This window comes from Eumetopias jubatus, unplaced genomic scaffold, assembly GCF_037043125.1.
Source record: "Eumetopias jubatus isolate StellerSeaLion01/CBP00866 unplaced genomic scaffold, mEumJub1_p1.0 scaffold_10, whole genome shotgun sequence".
In the NCBI taxonomy this organism is placed as follows: Eukaryota; Metazoa; Chordata; class Mammalia; order Carnivora; family Otariidae; genus Eumetopias; species Eumetopias jubatus.
Window position 1 is genome coordinate 111,889,039 of NW_028274816.1, and position 21,958 is coordinate 111,910,996.

At 39.5% G+C, this 21,958-nt stretch overlaps 1 protein-coding gene across 2 annotated transcripts in view; it reads left to right on the forward strand.

Moving 5' to 3' along the window:
* Positions 1-21,958, forward strand: part of STXBP4 (syntaxin binding protein 4) — a 182,779-nt gene that overhangs the window by 147,421 nt on the left and 13,400 nt on the right. For both annotated transcript variants that reach the window (XM_088027323.1, XM_028090597.2), the window contains exon 17: positions 16,597-16,654. In XM_088027323.1, the coding sequence (XP_087883449.1) occupies positions 16,597-16,654 (58 nt within the window). The remainder of the gene's footprint in view (positions 1-16,596; positions 16,655-21,958) is intronic.

The following is a 21,958-nucleotide window of genomic DNA, read 5'->3' on the forward strand; positions in this document are numbered from 1 at the left end:
TTTTAATTCTTCTTTAATTTCCTGGTTGACCCATTCATTCTGCAGTAGGATGCTCTTTAGCCTCCATGTATTTGAGTTCTTTCCGACTTTCCTCTTGTGATTGAGTTCTAGTTTCAAAGCATTGTGGTCTTAAAATATGCAGGGAATGGTCCCAATCTTTTGGTACCGGTTGAGACCTGATTTGTGACCTAGGATGTGATCCATTCTGGAGAATGTTCCATGGGCACTAGAGAAGAATGTGTATTCCGTTGCTTTGGGATGGAATGTTCTGAATATGTCGTGAAGTCCATTTGGTCCAGTGTGTCATGTAAAGTCTTTATTTCCTTGTTGATCTTTTGCTTAGATGATCTGTCCATTTCAGTCAGGGGGGTGTGAAAGTCCCCCACTATTATTGTATTGCTGTCAATGTGTTTCTTCGCTTTTGTTATTAATTGCCTTATATGATTGGCTGCTCCCATGTTCAGGGCATTGATATTTACAATTGTTAGATCTTCTTGTTGGATAGACCCTTTAAGTAGGATATAGTGTCCTTCCTCATCTCTTATTACAGTCTTTGTTTTAAAATCTAATTTGTCTGATCTAAGGATTGCCACCCCAGCTTTATTTTGGTGTCCGTTAGCTTGGTAAATGGTTTTCCACCCCCTCACTTTCAATGTGGGGGTGTCTTTGGGTCTAAAATGAGTCTTTTGCAGACAGCATATAGATGGGTCTTGTTTTTTAATCCAATCTGATAGCCTGTGTCTTTTGATTGGGGCATTTAGCCCCTTCACACTCAGGGTAACTATTGAAAGGTATGAATTTAGTGCCATTTTATTGCCTCTAAGGTGACCGTTACTGTACATTGTCTCTGTTCCTTTCTGATCTGTGCTGCTTTTAGGCTCTCTGTTTGCTTATAGGACCCTTTTCAATATTTCTTGGAGGGCTGGTTTCGTGTTTGCAAATTCCTTTAGTTTTTGTTTGTCCTGGAAGCTTTTTATCTCTCCTTCTATTTTCAGTGAGAGCCTAGCTGGATATATTATTCTTGGCTGCATATTTTTCTCATTTAGTGCTCTGAAGATATCATGCCAGTCCTTTCTGGCCTGCCAGGTCTCTGTGGATAAGTCTGTTGCCAATCTAATATTTCTACCATTGTAGGTTACATATCTCTTCTCCCGAGCTGCTTTCATGATTTTCTCTTTGTCTCTGAGACTCGTAACTTTTACTATTAGATGTCGGGGTGTTGACCTATTATTATTGATTTTGAGAGGGGTTCTCTGTGCCTCCTGGATTTTGATGCCTGTTTCCTTCCTCACATTAGGGAAGTTCTCTGCTATTATTTGCTCCAATATACCTTCTGCCCCTCTCTCTCTCTTCTTCTTCTGGGATCCCAATTATTCTAATGTTGTTTCGTCTTATCATATCACTTATCTCTCGAATTCTGCCCTCGTGATCCTGTAGTTGTTTCTCTCTCTTTTTCTCAGCCTCCATATTTTCCATCATTTGGTCTTCTATATCGCTGATTCTCTCTTCTGCCTCATTTATCCTAGCAGTTAGTGCCCCCATTTTTGATTGCACTTCATCAATAGCCTTTTTGATTTCGACTTGGTTAGATTTTAGTTCTTTTATTTCTCCAGAAAGGGTTTCTCTAATAACTTCCACGTTTTTTTCAAGCCCAGCTAGTATCTTTAAAGTCATGATTCTGAACTCTAGGTCTGACATCGTACTAATGTCCATATTGAGTAGGTCCCTGGCTGACGGTACTACCTCTTGTTCTTTTTGCTGAGGTGATTTTTTTTGTCTTGTCATTTTGTCCAGAGGAGAACAGATGAATGAGAGAACAAAATGCTAACAGGTTAACAACGTCCCCAGCAAATATACTCTATACAAATCAGAAAAGACCTGAAACCAGGGGGAAAGAAAGGGAAAGAAAGAAAAAAGACAGAGAAAAGAAAGAAAGAAAAAAACAAAAAACAAAAACAAAAACAAAAACAGAACAATATAAAAAAAACAGAATATGATCAAATATGATCAGGCTAGTGCATAGATCAGTGCCACACACTAGATTTTGGGTGTATTTTGGTCTGTTAGAAAAAAGTGCCCCCTAAAATTTTAAAGGAAGAAAGACTTATATATGTACAAAATAAGGGTTGATACAATGAAGAGATGGAAGATGACTGTAAACATTAAAATTATAAAAGATTTTATAAAAGGAATTGATACGATAAGAAGCTGTTTGAAAAAATAAAGAATAAGATTTAAAAAAATAAAAAGAGAGAATGTGATCAGGCGGGAGACTAAAAAAAAGCCATACACTAGTTTTTTAGGGTATATTTTGATCTGTTAGAAGAAACTGTATCTCAAAATTTTAAAGACAGAACAACTTATATATATATGCCAAAAATAAGGGTAACTACTATGAAGGGATAAAATATGACTCTAAAAATGAAAAATAAAAAATGTTTTTTTAAAAGAAGGGATTGATAAGATGTTGGTTGAAAAAGGGGAAAAGAACAATTAAAAAAAAAGTTAAAAAAATTAACTTTGAAAAACTAATGAATCGTGGTAAAAAAAGCCATGAATTCTATGTGCAATATTCCCCTAGCACTGGAGTTCTCCCATTCTCCTTGATTGATAAACTTGGTCTTGGCTTGCTGGCTATTCCTGTGATCTTCTGGGGGAGGGGCCTGTTGCCATGGTTCCCTAATGTCTTTGCCGGAGGCGGAATTGCCCCACCCTTGTCAGTCCGGGCTAAGCAAGCTGCTCGGGTTTGCTCTCAGCTTTTGTTCCCTGCAAGCTCTGGTACAGCTTTGGAGGACCAGTTTGAAAATGGTGGCCTCCCAATCTCCACTCGGAGGAGCTGAGAATTCGGGGCCCCACTCCTCAGTGCGCCCCCAGAGAAAAGCAGTCACTCCCATCTCCCTGGTTCCGGCCGCACTCCGTGCTCACCCGGCCTGTGACCAAGCATTTCTATCTCTGGCACCCGACCCCGTGTGGAGTCTCCAAACCTAGCAGATCCCTGCGGTGCGCTCCCGCGCCACTCCTCCCGGGGGAGGAAGGGGAGTCTCCCCGGATCTGCCGCTTGTTGGGTCCCTGCTGGAGGAGCAGGGGCCCGACTGGGCCGTGGATCACAGTTTATGGCAACCCCGAGCTGAGAGCCCGCGCCTCGGCTCCGTCTCTGCAGCCAGCTTCCCCGCTCCAATACCTGGGAGGTCTGCTGCACTCAGGCACCGCCAGTCTTTCTCTGACCCCGAGGGTCCTGAGACCACACTGTCCCACGAGGGTTCCACCCCCTGCTTAGCCACTGGAGCGACGTCCCTCAGCGGAGCCGACTTCTCAAAGTTCCGATTTTGTGCTCCTCGGCTCTACCACTTGCCAGAAGCGGCCGACGGAGGCCCCCTCCCCCGCCATCTATCCTCCCGAATATCGCCTCAGATTCACTTCTCCGCACGTCCTACCTTCCAGTAAGTGGTTGCTTCTCTGTTCAGAGAGTTGTTGCTATTCTTTTCTTCCATCTCCTGTTGAGTTCGTAGGTGTTCAGAGTGGTTTGATCCCTATCCAGCTGAATTCCTGACACCAGACGAAATCCAGGTCTCCTACTCCTCCGCCATCTTGCTCTGCCACCCAATTTTTAATTTTTTTAAAATCTCAAGCAGACTCCCTGCTGAGCACAGAGCCTGATGTGGGGCTCCATCTCATGACCCTGAGATCATGACCTAAGCCAAAATCAAGAGCCGGGCATTTAACCGACTAAGCCACCCAGGCATCCCAATGTTTTGTTTTGTTGTTTTTAAATGGAGTTGTTCATACTACTTCTTTGAGAGCTTTCCCTTTGCTCTTTTAATTTGTGTAATTTATGTACAATAAAATGCAAGTGTACAAGTCATTGAATTTTGACCATGTTTACAGTTACAGACCACCATGACTCCAGGACTTTTTCATGTGCCCCTGTGTAATCAGTCTCCACCATTACTTCTGGTCCCAGGCAGCCCCTAATCTGCTTTATGCCACTATAGTTTTACTTTTTTTAAAACCTCATATTAGACTGTAAGTATGTAACATCTTCTACTTACGGTATAGTGCTTTTAGGATTCATCCGTGGTGTGTGTCAATGTTGCTGAGTGTTGTCCCATTGGATTAATACTCCACAACTTATTTATCTAGTCACTAATTGATGGACATCTGAATTAGGTCTATTACAGAAGCTCATGTGATCATTCAAGTATGTGTCCTTTTATAGATATGTGTTTTGAAAGGGTCCTGAATGCTATACTATGGATTGTTAAAAAAAAAATTAAATGATCATTATGCTGTGTGAACTAATATTCTTTGTAGAGGAGAAATGGCAAAGTTCAAATCACCTTTATTTGAGTTTGTAACTCATTCATATTGGGTTTATCTGACTGCATGAAAGTTATTATTTGAAAAATTCCCTTGGTCTACAAAGGTGTTTTTATTGCTTTTCTTTAAATCTTTTTAAAACATACATTTAATAAAAAGTTAAATCTTAAGGACAGATATCCAAAAGTTTTGGTTTTATGATTTGTTCTAATTTTACCTGAGATCCTTAACAGATTTCCAGATAAACAAACTTTTTTTTTTTTAATTTAAAGACAAGGTTAACAGCAAAATGCTACATGATTAGGAATTAGTGATACTTAGAGGTATTGCTATCCTCAATATGGGAAACATCAATGATCTTGATTTTTTTTTTAATGATCTTGATTTAATTTCGTCTGGTCTGTGTCAATGTTTGTAAAATTGCCTATCTGATGGTCCTCCACTACCCTGTTGTCAAAATCTACAAATAACAGTTGTGTAAATATTTGTGGGAAAGTTCCCCTGGTGAGTACAAAGACCTTAGAACAACAGTAGAATTTAAAATATGTGCAGGATTCACTGAACCATCAACCTTCTTGGGAGGCAAATTTCTGTAGTTAGTCAACAAATATTTCTTGAGTGCCCAGTGTATATGTGTGTGAGGCACTGTTCTGCATCTGGTCGCCATTCTACGAGGCCTTGGATAGTAAACACTCAACAAATACGAGTAGAAAAGGTGTTGAGTGAAGTTTCTGGCAGATCCAGGGTCTGGGCATTTAAGGAGCCAACAGCCTGCTAAGACTGTTTGGAGGTTACCATGCTGGACAAGTTCTGAGGGAGATTTTGCCTGGCTCTACCAGCTTGCATAAGATTCCAAATCAGATTGAAAGATGGAATCTGGAGATTTGAGGCCACCATATCCAAACCCACTTTACCTGCCATACTTAACTGTGTTTAAATTTAACCTGCCCCAGTCCCTTTTATATATTCTCTCTCCCACTTTTTTTTAATATAGTGTGTAATTATACACACAGCTATAAGGTTTCATAGCCAATTTTGTTAGGAGCAGTGAGCATTTTTTTTTCATCTATTTATCATCTTTTCCTACCCTCTGGCCTCTCATTCTCTTGTTTCCTTCCTTCTCTTTTTCTACCATTTCTCTTCTCCTGTTACTTTCTTTCCCTGATTACAGAATGAAAGACAAAACTGTTTTTTTCATTTTCTGGACTTATTGGGGAGAAAAGTTCATAATCCCGTGACTAATTTAAATTATAGATTACTTTGATATTTTACACATCTCCTTTAAAAACAAAACTGAAATTAGTTATGAAGTTCTTTTAATTTGAATGTGGCTTTTGATATATTTTTGTCAGTGACATTTCCCTTTCTGGGGACAAAAAGTGTCACACCTCTGATTTAGACATTAAATGAAATAAAGTGAGCATTGTGGTAGACAGAATTCTAAGATGTCCCCTCAAATTCCTGGCCACTGGTATATACACACTTTTTACCAATTATTCAACCAAATACTAATCTAGGTGCTGCTGTGAAGAGATTTTGCGTATGTTATTAGTTGACTGTAAAAAAGGGCAATTATCCAGGAAGCCCTTTAAATCTGAGTCTAGAAATCAAAGACAGGGAAGTCAGATTGAAAGCATGAAAAAGATGCTACATGCTATTGCTAGCTTGAAGATGGAGGGGGTCACATGGCAAGGAATGCCAGCTACATCTAAGCTGAGAGTGGCCCCCAACTAACATCCCACAGGAAAATGGGGACTTTGGTCCTACAGCTTGAAAGGAACTGAATTCTGCCAACAACAAAAATGAATTTGGAAGCAAATTTTCCCCCAGAACCCCGGGACGAAAACTCACCTCAGCTGACACCTTGATTTCAGGTTTTATACCCTCAGTGGACAACCCAGGCATGCCATGCCAGACTTCCAACCTGCAGGACTGTGAGCTAATAAGTGGGTATTGTCTTAGGCTGCTAAGTTTATAAGAAAACGTGTACAACCATGAACATATGTTTTCTTGAAAGCTCCCTTCCAAAATACATAATTTCTAGAATTCTGGTATTCCGGTATGGGATACTTTTACAAATGTGTGACAGTAGTAGAACGCTAATGACACTCCATTGAAGTACTCATGAAATCACCTTAAAAGGTATACTAATTTCTTTGTCGGTTTGAATCTAGCATTTTGACCTAATTAACAAACTGTTTTTCCTGTTTTCTTAGGAAGTCTGTCTGCCTGTTACTCCCAGGCAACCTGCTAGTTGCAGGCAAATAGTGGTGTCTATTTTGGACTACCCAACATACTGCCATTAGTCTTAACCAGTGACTATCAAGCTTCCTTGACACCAGCTTTACCACCTCTAGTCACTAAGTCAGTGTTCCTGAGTGTTGTAGAAAAAAAGAAGTGCAATTCATTTTTTTTCCTTCTAGTAGATCTGTTAATTCATGTTCAGCAGTCACTAACCTCTTAATATGTTTATTAGTCTAATAACAGCAGTGCTTTAAGGAAATCCTGTTTATCTTCATACACTAAAAGGAATTAGGAACCCCCCCACACACACACACACACGCACGCACATACATCATCTCTTTAGACTGATTATACAGAGAAAGATCTCACACTCCAGTGAGGATAGCTTCAGCAAGTTTTGTGCTGAGTTATATTAGTGCACGGAATGAAGTCCATTGTATGCCATTGGTTTTAAGCAAAACAAACCTAAACCAGATCATTCCCCCAGCACTGTGTAAATACCCTGAGATGATTGCCAGTAGAATTCTGCATTCTCATCTTCAGTCTGGGTCATGAGATGAGAGTTAACAGTGCAAGAAAGAACATTTAAACTGGCTTCTCAAGTATCTGGACCCCATGATCTTAACTGGAAATAAAAGACTTCCAACTGTAAAAATACTGAGTTTTGCATCTGTTGGGAAGAGAAACATAGAAAATGAATAATAGCTTTTTCCATCCTATTAAGTGGATATTAGTGTAGTATTTATTTGACCAGAAATGGTGACAAGATAAAGAGGACTGTGAACCACCAAATAACCTCTAGAAATATTTTTACCATGTTGTTCATTTAATATGTTACAGCTTTTTAAGTTGCTCAGTGAGTGACTTCCAACTAGAAATAACTTATATCTAATTATGTTAACATTTCAACTTCTGAATTTGAGACATACAAATATAGAAACATATAAAATCTTTCTACATTATATATGTCATTTGCTTTTTTTTTTCCTTTGCTTGTTTAAATGATATATGTTAACCGTGTGGTAAAAACTCAAGCTGCGGGTCTAAAATTGTCTGTTTACAGTTTATGCAAGTCTAATTTCAAGGAGTGTCTAAAGCACAATTCAGGAAATCTATATAGTTTTGTAAGAGAAATTATTTTTATATTTAAAATACTGCATTATTTGGCTATTTTTAGATTACAATCATCTCTCAGTATAATAGATTTCTTTTTTCATAGTAAAATTAGCTGATAGTTCTTTTAAAATTGGCACTGTGATTCAGACCTACGAATTAACTTGTACAATTGTAAATCTAACATAAAATGTCTCTAAAATAGACTGCTTTGTGTTCAAGCCTAAAAATTATTTCAGTTCCTTTCAAAAGAGCATTTCTCTGGGTAATAATGGAGAAATTGAGATATGGGAGTTTTGTTTTCTTTTTTTGTTGTTGTTATTGTTTTTGTTCAAAAAGTTAGGCAAAGGTATTATTTGACCATTTTGAAATATTGATCGTTGGCAGTGCACCCAGGAATTAGGGAAGCAGAAGCCACACAGCACTTCTGTTCAAAGCATAGGCTGTAGCCCCAGATTCCTACAAACTGTGACTGCACCAGTTACTAGCAGTGTGACAATGGGCAAGCTACTTAAACCTCTGTGCCCCTCAGTTTTCTCTTGTCAAATAAGGTCAATGATAGCACCGATCTCAAAGGGTGGTTATGAGGATACAGTGAGTTAATGTTTATGAGACGCCTGGGAGAATGTCAGGTACATAGAAAGCTCTATGTAAACATTTGAAAAATACACGATATACTGTTGGGGCAGTGGATTCTCCACATCAGATGAGGCTGATACCACTTTCATGTAATCACCTAATGAACAAAATGGTATTTCTCTCCTTTGATTTTTGGAACTTTGTCCATTAGGGCTAAGGAGCAAAGAGATGAGCTCCACAGTGGTTATATTGGAGCTGGCTAGTACTTTTATGTGCTGACTGTCAAACATGGCCATTATTAAAAATCAAAATATTTACATGGTAAATTATACTACATTAAAAAAAAGGTAATAAATACTCAAAACTCACCACTGCCTAATCATTTTCCTACACTGTACTATCATCTTTGTTCTTGTTTACGTCTGTTACACCTGGGAACACGACACATTGGTGTACCACTTGGCATCGCTTACCAACCCCTGTAGTCAGTGACATCACATTAGTAGCTTGAAATCAGTCATGGTAGGAGTAATTACACTACGGAAATCAGCAAATGCTACAAACAAGAGCTCCCCCCAGCCCCCGCAAGAGGTGGTTGTCAAATATTTACCATCACACCACTCAAAAGATGTTTTCATGAGTGAAATAGAGACCATATCATTTCCTGTATTAAGAAGGGGATTGTAAAAAAATATATACCGACACCTTAATAGAAATTTCCCCTGTGGATAATTTAAGTACTTATTTTTTATACTAAGCATCCATTACTCTATATATCTCTAGAACCATAGCTCTGAAGAATGAGCGGTTATTTTCATTACTATGACTAATAATGGTCTCCTTTGTATATCATTGTTTAGTTTATATTATCTAATGAGAGTCTCATGATAACCCCTAGGCGAGACAATGGCTATTAATCACTACTGTATACTGTAGATGAGAAAGTTGAGACTCCACAAGATTATTACTTTTCCATGGTTATTCGACTTGTAATTGAAGAACATTACATACAGATTTGGATTTTCTGACTGCAAATCAAGTGAAAATTCTACTATGTGATGATTGTGATATTCTTTAGGGAAACCTTACTGTGAGTTAGAAACCTCTCTCTCTCTCTTTCACCTGCTCTATTTTCCCTTCCCCTCCCTCATCCCCTTCCCTCACCCTCTCCTCTCACTCTCTTCCTCTCAAGATAACAGGTCCTAGAAGTAAGATGTATTTGAACTTTTATAAGAGTTACACTATCAAGTGTTTTTCAAGTAAATTTGGCTCTCTTTGAGTTCTGAAATTGATGGTATTGTCTTTATTTTATTCTCAGAATTCTCAGTTTTCTCTCCGTCCCAGTTCCTGCCATTGTCGTCCATGTGAACCACCACCTTTACTCTTCCATTCTTTTGTCCACTGCCCATTGTTTCCCACTTCATTGTGCTCCTCCACTTTCACCAAGAACCTTGGCATCGGCAGATAGTGGTTCAAACTCCCTGCTCTCCCTCTCAAACCTCCCACTTTTCCAGCTCATTATATGCTCTGTGGTCCTCAGTCAGACCTCCCACCTATTTTCTCTATCCTTCAGCCTCCACTGTAGTTTTTACTTGTCTTCTCATTAAGTGTATAGTCTGGGGCCCATTATTTCAGTCACTCTTACAAATCCCTTCAATTCACTTGGCCCTCTGTCCTTCCGTCACGCTATTTCACAAGACTCCGGGCCTCCACAAGCTCAATCATCCACCTTCTGCACAATATACATAAGTAATGGGCATTGCTATAGAATTGCATAATTCAGTAGATTGCACTAGATCTTTTACTGTATAATCATAATTATTTTAAGGTCCAATATTTTATCTATCCCTGGATCTGGTTCTTTTGGTAGTTTTATCTTTTGACAATGATCTCTATTTTTTTCTCTTGTGTTTTCCTTTGTGTCTCATAATTTTGATTCAATGTCAGACATTGAATGTACAAAGCCACAGACACTGGGATAAATATTATTTAAGCCCAGAAGTGGGCATGTCTCATCTCTGTCAGGCCGTTAGCATGGCAGGTGGTGGTAGTGGGGGAGGGGGAGGCATTCAGTCTCATTTGTAGGCAAGCTGGGTTTACATTTTGGTTCTAGAATTACAATGAGTTTAGAGTCGTCCAGTGGTTGTCTGCCATTCCCTTGTGGTTATGTAAGGTCCAGAATGCTGTAGGGTTTTTCCTCAGTGTTACTGCTCCATCCTCAGCTGGGAGGCAGCAGGCTCTACACACATCACAGTGGATGTGGATGTTTAATGTTGCTCCCTTTCCCTCCCCAATCATAGATGGCTCTTGCTTTTTGCTCGGTGCAAGGTTAGAGGTGGATGTGCGGAGTAAGGGTTGGGGAGAGGCTCTTGGTTTTCCTACTCCAGTCTCTGGTTTAGCAGGCCCTGTGCCCAAGTCACAGGGTAAGGACTTTCTCAGCCTTCCTGCTCTACCCAGTGGCAGACAACCCTACTTCCTACTTAGTGCTCAAGTGGGTTTCCTGCCCCTCTCCTTGTGGAAATCAGACTCTGCTTTGTATCAGTGTAGGAGTCTGGATTTGAAAGGTTTCCTGCCCTTGCCCCTCTAGTGACTTAGTGTTGATGCAAGATGAAGAAGACATCAGGTTTCCTGTGGCTCCCTGCATATATGCATATATGCATTATATGACAAACAAGATTTTCCTGGAGTTTGGGCAGAGATTGGGGGTGTGACTATTTCTGTCCCCCAGGAACAGATGACTTTTACTTCATGTCAGTCAGTGTCCTGTCCAGGGTAGGGAATGTCTCTTGCTTTTCCCCAGCCATAGCCTGCTATTCCTTCGTATCAGAGAGGGTTGAGGGCTCTGCAATTTTATGCTTGTCCCTTATAGCAGTTGACCACCATCTTGTACTCATGCAGGGCCCAGAACATGGGTGGTACACCTGCTCCTCCCTCAAAACTTTGCAGGTTTTGCATGAGCTTTCACCACCTGGGGGGCTCTCTCAGGCCTCCTGCCCACTCCCAATCTTTCTCATCAGCGAGGAGCTGTTTAGGAAGAGCAGATTCTCCTTGGGGAGGGCAGGGGGCTCCCAGGAACACTAAAAACTATCATGCTAGCCCATAATCAGACCTTACAAATTTGTTATAATTTTAGATGTTTTCTTCTTACCCACTTTTATGGCAACATTTCTTACGGCACTCTGCCAAGAGAGAAGAGTTCATGTGCCCCATCTTTTCTTGGAGTTGCTCATCACCCTTTGGAATTCAGTTCACCTCAGGGTCAGCTCAGGTGAGAACCTCAGTCTCTGAGGGACTCAAAAAAAATTATTATATTTTTTAGGTTGTACAGCTTTTCCCTACATATGGTGGGAGCAAAATTCTTTGCAGTTTTCCTCATCTTAATGAGAAGCAGATCTCCTTCTTTTTTAAGAAACTTTCAAACGATTTTAACATGCCCCGCAAAACCCTGCACAGTCATATTTGCTTATCTGTCCAGCCAAATCTTGTGTCATTCTCCCCTCCTTCATTCACTATGCTCCAGCAACAGTAATCTCTCAGTTCCTCAAATGTGCCAAGTTTTTCCCATCCCCAAAGAGCCTTTGCACGTGCTGTTCGCTCAGCCTAGAGTGTTCTTCCCTATGTCCATACCTCCTTAACTGCAGTTCCTCCAGAGATCCTTTATCCCATACCCCCTATTCAAATTAGTACATAAATTACTTCCTCATTCTTTTTCACAGCTGGACAACATCCCATTATGTGGATACGTTGTTTTCAGTCAGTCCCCATTGGTGGTTATTTAGATTATTGCCAATCCTTTTTTTTTTAACTGTTAATAATCTTGTACAGAAAACATATCTGTGGGCTAAATTCCTAGAAGAATTGCTGGATTAAATGGTACATGGAGACAGTGAGGATAGTGCTTAAGAGTCTGGGCTTTGATTTGCAACGACATGGATGGAACTGGAGGGTGTTATGCTGAGTGAAATAAGTCAATCAGAGAAAGACATGTATCATATGACCTCACTGATATGAGGAATTTTTAACCTCAGGAAACAAACTGAGGGTTGCTGGAGTGGTGGGGGGTGGGAGGGATGGGGTGGCTGGGTGGTAGACATTGGGGAGGGTATGTGGTATGGTGAGCGCTGTGAATTGTGCAAGACTGTTGAATCACAGATCTGTACTTCTGAAACAAATAATGCAATGTATGTTAAGAAAAAAAAAAGAAGAAGAAGATAGCAGGAGGGGAAGAATGAAGGGGAGTAAGTCGGAGGGGGAGACGAACCATCAGAGACGATGGACTCTGAAAAACAAACTGAGGTTTCTAGAAGTGAGGGGGGTGGGGGGATGGGTTAGCCTGGTGATGGGTATTAAAGAGGGCACGTTCTGTGTGGAGCACTGGGTGTTATGCACAAACAATGAATCATGGAACACTACATCAAAAACTAATGATGTAATGTATGGTGATTAACATAACAATAGAAAATTAAAATTTAAAAAAAAAGAGTCTGGGCTTTGCCACCTGCCAGCCGTGTAACTTGGGCAAATGATTTCACCTTTCTGTGCCTCAGTTCCCTCATTTGTAAAATGGGGATGATTGCAGTACCTTTTAATTGCCGTGAGGCCTAACAGAGTTGGTACATGTGTAGTACTTGGAACAGTGTCTACCACATAACCACTCAATAAATGTCAGCTGGTATTAATAACATTTAAGATTTTATGTAGATATTAACAAGTTCCCATAAATATGGGAAAAATTTATACTCCCATCAGTATGGGAACGACTGTCTCTTCACACTCTCAATAGTGTCTTATTAAACAACTTTTTAATCTTTGCTAACATGATATACATGGCATCTCATAATAGTTTAATTTGTATTTGTCTCATTAAGAGTGAAGTTAAGCATATTTTCACATGTTTAAGTGCATTTGTCTTTCCTGTGTCCTGAATGTTCAGCATGTTCCCCAGACTCCTGTTTGTCACTGGCCTTGTTCTTACTGATTTGTAGTTCTTTGTGTGTTTCGGGATTTAGTCTTTGCTGTGCTGTAAGTTACTCTTTCACAGTATTCAACACTTTTCTATCATTGTACTTATTTCTATTTTTAACACTGTCTTTATTTATGGTTATGTTTTAAGGCTCCATAGACCAAGGTCCATCTTTATTTGTTCATCATTGCATATTGAACACAAAGCAAAATACTGAACACATAATAAATGATCAATACATATTTGATGAATGGGCCAAATACGACAAAGAGAATCTCATTACTTAAATAGACTGGAAAACTGGAAGGAAAGTAGTTTGTACAAAAACATGATGAGTTTAGTTTTGGATATGTTGAGTTTTAGGTGACAGCTAAATATGTATAATACTCTTACTTTGGCAAGATAGTCATGAAGATTTTGGAGTCATCCCCATGAAGTGGTTGATTGGAAACAGATGATCTCTGATGGAAAGAATGTTATGTGAGAGTCTATAGACAAACACTTCCAATCAGAAACAATTTCAAGTGATTATAGTTGTCATAATAGTTTTAAGACAGATATGAAATGAAAAGGAAAAATAGAAACTATATGTTTACAAGAATAAAGCAAATGAGGAATGGAGAAAAAATTTAATGCCTTGGAATAACAATGATTATTGAAAAGTATTTAGATTTTGTTATAATTTTGCCCAAATCACTTATTATGAAGAAATGAAATCATTTCCTAATGGAAAGCTGAGTCTATCGTAAGCATACAAGCTTATGGAAACCAAAAGTGCTCTTTTTGTATAAAGTAAGCTACTTGGTTTATCAGTATTGTGTTTTTCAGTTTATAATTGGACAGTGATTGTGTTTTCTAGTACTGAACTATCACTGAGAGATTATTACTATCAATTTAGCCTCCAGTTCTGTTTTTCAGATTATAGTGGCTGCATGAAAAAGAAGAAACCATTCAGTCTTCTAAAAAGAAATGCTTATTTTTTCAGAACAGAGAATTTATCCTAAAATAAGCTGTACATATTATTTAACCCAAAAGAATCATCTTTATGGCTAGAGTCCTTCATTAACCATATTGACTAAAATGGATATGGATTAGTACCTTTAATAAGTCTGTTGTGAAGTTATAGTCCTTGTTTAATGGATTGTAAGAAAATAATCAGGGGACTCCTGGGCGGCTCAGTTGGTTAAGCGTCTGCCTTCGGCTCAGGTCATGATCCCAGGGCCCTGGGATCGAGCTCTGCATCAGGCTCCCTTCTTCTCCCTCTGCCTGCTGCTCCCCCTGCTCGCTCACTGTCTCTCTCTCTCTTTCTCTCTCTCTGACAAATAAATAAAATCTTTAAAAAGAAAAAGAAAGGGCAGGAATTCTATTCTGATGGCATAGAGAATGTGTGGTACTCCAATATCAATGTCAATTTTTAAATGACACGGTGGATTAAAAGATACTGAAGTGTATATTTTTTTCTCCTTTTCATGAAAAAAAATCTGTGACTTAAAATCTAAAAGTATAGCTATATTGGTTGGACAAACAAATCATTTGAACAAAAACCTTAGTCCCATTAGAATGACTTTCTGCCTAACATTTAGCTGTCCTTTGCCTTATTGACCGGACATTCTGGGATTTCTGAGCATTTTTATCATGAAAGCAAGATTCTTCTGTACAGTCATGACATTCTCCCCTGCAGGCAAGGTGGTTGTCAGTGATAAATAAAATGATCTGTAACAAAAACGCAGAAAGTGTGAAAAAAGAAAATAAGTCTCCTCGAACTGGTGCAGCAGCAGGCAACCATGGCCCATCCTGCTGAGCACGTGCTGCCGGAAGAGATGGACATGGTGGTCACTTCAGGGGCTTGTAAGAAGCCAGTCATTTGCTTATGCTGACTTCCCAGAAATGCTCATTTTTCTACTTAAAATAGGAACATTTATTCACTAAGAGAGCAAAGAAATTCCTAGACGGCCTGTGTTCATCGGCAAAGGAAACAGTTACAGAATGTTTAGCAAAGGTCTTATGTTATACAACTTGTGTTAATGGACTGGAAATAAATCTAAAATAAAGCCTTTCTTAATTATAAAAACAACATCTTCAGAACTGTTCTCAAAGAATATTCTTCAAGAAGTGAATGGTGACAAAGTAAGGTTTTATTTCATTCAAATAGTTACTATTTGTGCATTTTTGCTCTGCCTCATGCTGAGACTTAGGGGAATGGAAGTCAGTGGTCTATTGTGGTAGCTCAGTTACTTTCCAAAGAAGTAGACTACCTGAGCCATGGAGTCTGTTCTTTTGTGCATTTATGTATATTATACCCATCAATGGAGCCATGATAAGCCAGGATCAAAGGACTGATCCAAAAGGTCAATTAAAATCCTCAGCAGCATGCAGGGATATAGCAGAAGGATAGAAACCATTGTATTCTAGAGGGGTACCATCCATAGCTGCAATATAAAAGAATGTGGCTACTCAACATGGGCCTGTTCTCTTGATATGAGGACACAAATGTACTCATTTACAGAAATATGGCCAAATAATTTCTTGCTTACTTCAATCTGCATTTCTTTATAGTTCACTAACTACTCTCAAACCCATTACAGAAATGAAAGCTAAGGGGCGCCTGGGTGGCTCAGATGGTTAAGCGTCTGCCTTCGGCTCAGGTCATGATCCCAGGGTCCTGGGATCGAGTCCCGCATCAGGCTCCCTGCTCCTTGGGAGCCTGCTTCTCCCTCTGCCTCTCTCTCTCTGTCTCTGTCTCTCATGAATGAATGAATAAAATCTTTAAAAAAAAAAAAAATGAAAGCTAAGTTTAGCAAATTGTTTGGCCATTTATGTTTAGTGCACAAAATTCTTAAATTAACAAAATAAAATACCACAATCCATTGTAAATCACTTTGCTAAACTTTCAGACTTCACAAGGAATTTGGTCTTGTCCAGAAGCTACTTTCAAGCCCCTGCTGATCTGGCATTGAAGCACCAGTTCCCTGCAGAGCTGAGCGAAGGAATGTAAGGGAGCCAATTAAGGAAACTTTGAGCCAGAATAGACAAGCAGGGGCCATCTTGTCCATCCTTCTGCCTTCAGGAAAAACCATCCCCTGCACCAAAAATTTTTGCTTGAATCCTGCTGACAAAAATGCTCACCCCATGTAAATGACAACTCATAATCCAGTTAATGCAACTAAAGCAGATTGTTAACTGTTTGGGACTTATTTATTGTGTTCTAAAGATGCTGAGTCTGAAAGCTCATCTGAATTGTTTTAATTCCTCCTTTCGAGAAAATTATTTGTACAAGAAATGTACTCAAATAATTGTAAAGATGTGGGAAGTTTGCATCCAGGAAATAAAGTTATCTTTATCATCTTATTAAATGTATTTTTGGTTTCTCTTCACTCTAGATCTACCTTATGGGTGGGAGGAAGCTTACACAGCAGATGGAATCAAGTACTTCATCAAGTAAGTACAAGCATCTCAACCAAGTAAGCAATTTCCTTCACATCTGGAGAGAACCTGGAAGTTGCAGAATAATCAGCAAAACTAAGAAACCCTCTTGGAGGTTACAAAAATTAGTAACAAGAAATGAAGCCTCACCATTTTCATTTCATGTGATTTAAATGCTAATATCAGATATCGTTTAGGGGGTGAAAAACTAGTAATTATTTCAAGGGAAACAGCAAAAAGTTGGAACAAGATCATAATTTGAACTTAAATGTTGGCTGCCTGAATTCACTTCTGACTAAAAGTATTAATACTTATGAGAAGTTAATATCTAATGAAAAAATCGATTTGTATGTCTTAACACTTCTTCATACTTAATACAATAATACTAATAATAATCAGCATTTTTAGTGCTTTACAGTATACATAGTTCATTCATTCTGCAAATATATTTTGAGCATTTGCTGTGTGCCAGGCAATGTACCATGCCTTGGAGATTCAGTAGTAAAATATACAGGCTAGTTCTCTGATGTCATGGAATTTATATAATAGTAGGAAAAATAATAAATAACAACATAAACGAGGCATAATATGAACAAACCCTGTCTAAGTGGATTCTCAGAACACGTTTTGAGGTACATATGCCTTATTTTCACTGTTTTATGGATGAAGAACATAAGAGCTTGCAGCAGTTGCCCAAAAATCCACAGCTACTAAATTACCAAATCAGAAGAGAATCAAAGTCTTTTGACTCCAGGATTCTACTATACTGGACTGCCAATGATAGAGACATGTCTTTGAAAGCTTCAATAGCAATACATATTCTGTCTACTGAACTGGTTAGTTTTATCCTGGACAAAGCAGACTGATCTACTTCTACTCTATTCTGGGCAGCTCCTTTCATGTCAGAATTGACATTATGAGAACACAAATAGGAATCCCAAAGACTCTTGAGACCTAAAAGACTCCCTTTATTGTCCTTTCTAGCAATGTATTCTTGTTATACATTTGGAGAGGAAAGGGGAAATATGTCCTTGATGTCCTTTCAGTTGTACAAATATTTTCCAAAGCAATATCCAAATTCTGGATTCCCAAGCTCTGTCACTTCACACGGGTTCCTATACCCTCTTCACCTCAGTTTTCTCATCATAAAGTAAGGGAAGTATTGCCTACTTCATAGAGTTGTTAAATGTTAAGTTCCTAGCATAGAACTTTGAACATAGTAGATGCCCAGTAGTCATCATTAATTTACAGTATGGAGAAGCCCATAATGGTGGGGGGGGAACATGAAAAATCATATGACCATTGAAAACAGTGAAGATTCAAAAGCTTCTTATTTAAAAAGATTTGAGGGAAAAAAACTAGCGATAAACCTGGCAATGTGTTTTTGTGATGTATTTTCTTCTTGTGGTCTCTAGCAAAAAGTAATAAAGCAAAGGCGTAGTTTATAGTGTATGGAGAAAGGAACTTTTGGAATAGAGAACCCAGGAATCCCATGCAGGGATTACATTTAGCACCATACTGTTCACTTTCAGAATCATGTCTCTTCTGGAAGGAGAGTTGGGCCCTGATACGCTGGGTTTACTATGCTGAGTTCCTGGAAGATTTGAATCAGGGTACTGTAGACGTGGCAGGAAAAAGAAAAACCACATTCACGTTTTCATTGGGTTTTTTTCTCATATTAACTTTGTAATGATTAAGGGAAAAGATGTAGGGGGAGGAAAATGAGCATTTAATTTTTTTTAAAGATTTATTGTTTTGAGAGAGAGAGAGAGAGCACACGTGAGCAGGGGGAGGGGCAGAGGGAAAGAATCTCAAGCAAACTCCATGCTGAGTGCAGAGCCTGATGTAGGGCTCAATCTCACAACCCCAAGTTCATGACCTAAGCCAAAATCAAGAGTCAGACCCTTAACTGACTGAGCCACTCAGGTGCCCTGAGAATGAGCATTTATTGGGCACAACCTGATGCTGGGTAACCAGGCATATGTTAGGTGTACTTTTCTATGCATTGTATCACTTAATTCTCCTAATAGTGTGGAAAATGGACACCACTTGGCTCTTATTAGAGTGGTATTATGATGGTGGTGAGCTGCATCCTGCCTTCAGCCATGCCTGTCTCCTAGAAAGCCCCCAAAAGAAAAGCCTGATCAAAGGAAGGCAAAGTAGCGTTCAATTATTTACTGGGGTTCTAGTTCAAAGGCCTTTGAAAAACATCAGTAAATGAGTCTAGACCCTGTGGGGACTCCTTAGCCTCAGTCAGCTGTCAGTATCTCCTAATCCAAAGCTGAGTGTCATCGCCTAACTAGTGCCATGTGAGGAAAGGACACCAAAGGCACAATCACAGATCACCAAAGACAAGGAGGAAGCAAGAGATGGCCAGCCAAAGGGTGAGTGTTTCCCATTGCCCGGTACCCAGCTGGCTTAAACAGCTCTGTCTAGCAGACCAGAACAACAATCTTGGGCTGGGCTCCTCCTACAAGGAAGAATAGCATCCAAGGAGAGGAAAGAAGAGAAAAAGAGTAAACAAATCATTTACCCTGAGGTCTAACTCACAGTCCTGTGGAAGGAACAGAAAGAGACACTACGTTTATGTAGTCTACTCCAGCATAAAAAATATATCCTTTAAACCTAAACCTAAATATATTCCTTGAACCTGTCTTTTGAAGCCCATCAATTCTCTTCCTTGACCTTAACCTTGACTTATAAAGAAAGCAGAAAAGAGATGATAAGATAGATTTGTTCCCCAAAGGACAATGGTGGATATCATTGTATCACCATTACAGTTGGAGAAACTATGTGGAAAAGAGGCTAACTTGGTCAAAGCCATGCAGTAGTAAAATTGCAGAGCCAAAGTAAGTAAAGCCAGCCCCCAAACACACACACACACACACACACACACACACACACACACCCATGCTTTACCACCTACACCTCCTTATTTTAATGTAGTATGTTTCCATGTGACAAGAAAAATATTGTAAACAAATCTTGATTTAGGGAGAGCTCCTTACTTTATCCATTTTTAAGTAGCAGAATAGAAACTTAGTTCTAAGAATACTTAGTTATCTCCTGGAGATTAGAAAGGCCAAATAGTAAAGATAAGAAAAGCTAATACTGTACCAGTGCTTCCTTTACTCAGCCTTGTGGAGGAACGGGCTGCTTGCCTGAGTTAGGTTTTTTCTGCTAGAAGTTAACCCCATTCAAGCGCCAGCATTTATTTTAGCTAACCCCATTCAAGCGCCAGCATTTATTTTAGCTTGACTATTCTTTTTTTTTTTAAGATTTTATTTATTTATTTGAGAGAGAGAGAATGAGAGATAGAGAGCACGAGAGGGAAGAGGGTCAGAGGGAGAAGCAGACTCCCTGCCGAGCAGGGAGCCCAATGTGGGACTCGATCCCAGGACTCCAGGATCATGACCCGAGCCGAAGGCAGTCGCTTAACCGACTGAGCCACCCAGGCGCCCTTAGCTTGACTATTCTTGATCAAAGTTTTACTTAATAAGTGTTGCATACTTCCCTGCCTTCTTACAATGAGGCTACTGAACAAAATCTTCATGAATGTCAGTCTTATGCATAATATAGTGAGTTCTGCAGGGGGAGGGTAAGCGCCATAAACTAGAATGGGACCCAGCTGTCATCTGGTGCGGCTCTCAGTGTGCCTGGCCATCTCCTTACCCCCATTCTCCTTTTTTATCTTTTACACACCTTACCCTCTTCCCCAGGAGTTTCTCAACTGAGGACAGGACGCCAGATCATCAAATTAATTTGAATTGCTTGTAAATAGCTCTTGGGTGTGGGCCTGCAGGGGCTTGTGTGAGTCAAGTTCAGGAGTTCTGGTGCAGGTGGAGCTGATATTCCCCATCTGATAGAGGGGAAAGAAGAGCCTGAGCTTTGGATTTGGAAAAACTTGGGTCCAAATGCGGGTGTCTCCACAGGATAGCTGAACGACCTCGGGCATGTTTACTTAAGCTCTCTGAGCTTTAATTCTCCATATTTACAGAATGGAAAGAATATTAGCACTCCGTAGGGTTCTTGTCCAGAATGAATGAGCTTGTGTATGTGAAAAACCTATCATAGCTCCTGACCCAAAGTACACACTTCCAGCCAAGTTTAGCCGTCCTCACTCCCTCCCCTCACTCTTAACATTCTGGTGAGGGTTAGTTCCTGGCTCTTAGCTGCTAGATTCAGATAGGTGATGTTGCCACATTTGTAATGGCTGCATACACAAGCATCCATTGTGTGTCCTTCTTGGAACTATGTAGCTTTTTTGTCTTATTTTTTCATCTTCATCCTCCCATTTACCCCAGCTGAAATTTTGAGCCTGGATAACCTTAGCTTTTGAGGTAGGAGTAGTTCATTTACCAGGTAAATGTACTTTGGAGGCAGGAAATAGCAAGTAATGAACTCAGGTCATTGCCTTTCTTACCTTTACTTAAAAAGAACAGGTTGAAATTGCCCTTCCAGAACACCGGAGGAGATAATAGTCTGTATACATATAATCTCTTCCCTGAAATTGACACCTGTCGCTGTCTTCCCGGAAATTGAATGGTTCCATCTGATGGAAGCCAAGCCTCAGGCAAAGGAATAACTGTCAGTGCTGTCCCAAGAATGCCCAGATGAATATAGTCCTCATTGACTATTCCTGCACATGTCCATTGCACACCTAATAATACTTTGTAGTCATCTACTTAAGTTCTGATGCAAGAGAAGAAAGCATTTTACCTGGTATAAACAAATGTAATCAAAATGTTGGCATTGCTGGAGCCAGCATTTCACAGAACTAACAAACGTGTGTATATATATGTGTATCAATATGTGTATGTAATATGCATATAGGCAGGGCTTGCCTCACTTGCGCTATATATATATATATATATATATATATATATATGCACATACCAATGCATTCAAAGGAAAACTTTCATATTTTTTCCCTTAGAGAGTTGCAGCATTCTTAAATTTAACAACAAGGGGCACCTGGGTGGCTCAGTCATTAAGTGTCTGCCTTCGGCTCAGGTCATGATCTCAGGGTCCTGGGATCGAGTCCCACATCAGGCTCCCTGCTCCTCGGGAAGCCTCCTTCTCCTTCCCACTCCCCCTGTTTGTGTTCCCTCTCTCGCTGTGTCTGTCTCTGTCAAATAAATAAATAAATAAAATCTTTAAAAATAACAATTAAAAAATAAATAAATAAATTTAATGACAAATGTCAGTTATCTTGGTGGGACTATGATGAAATTATCTGATTAACTTAACCATTTTCCCACCCAGTTTCTTCCCTTTGAAAGTTGTATACTATTATAGATTTATAGTAGTCCTTTGATA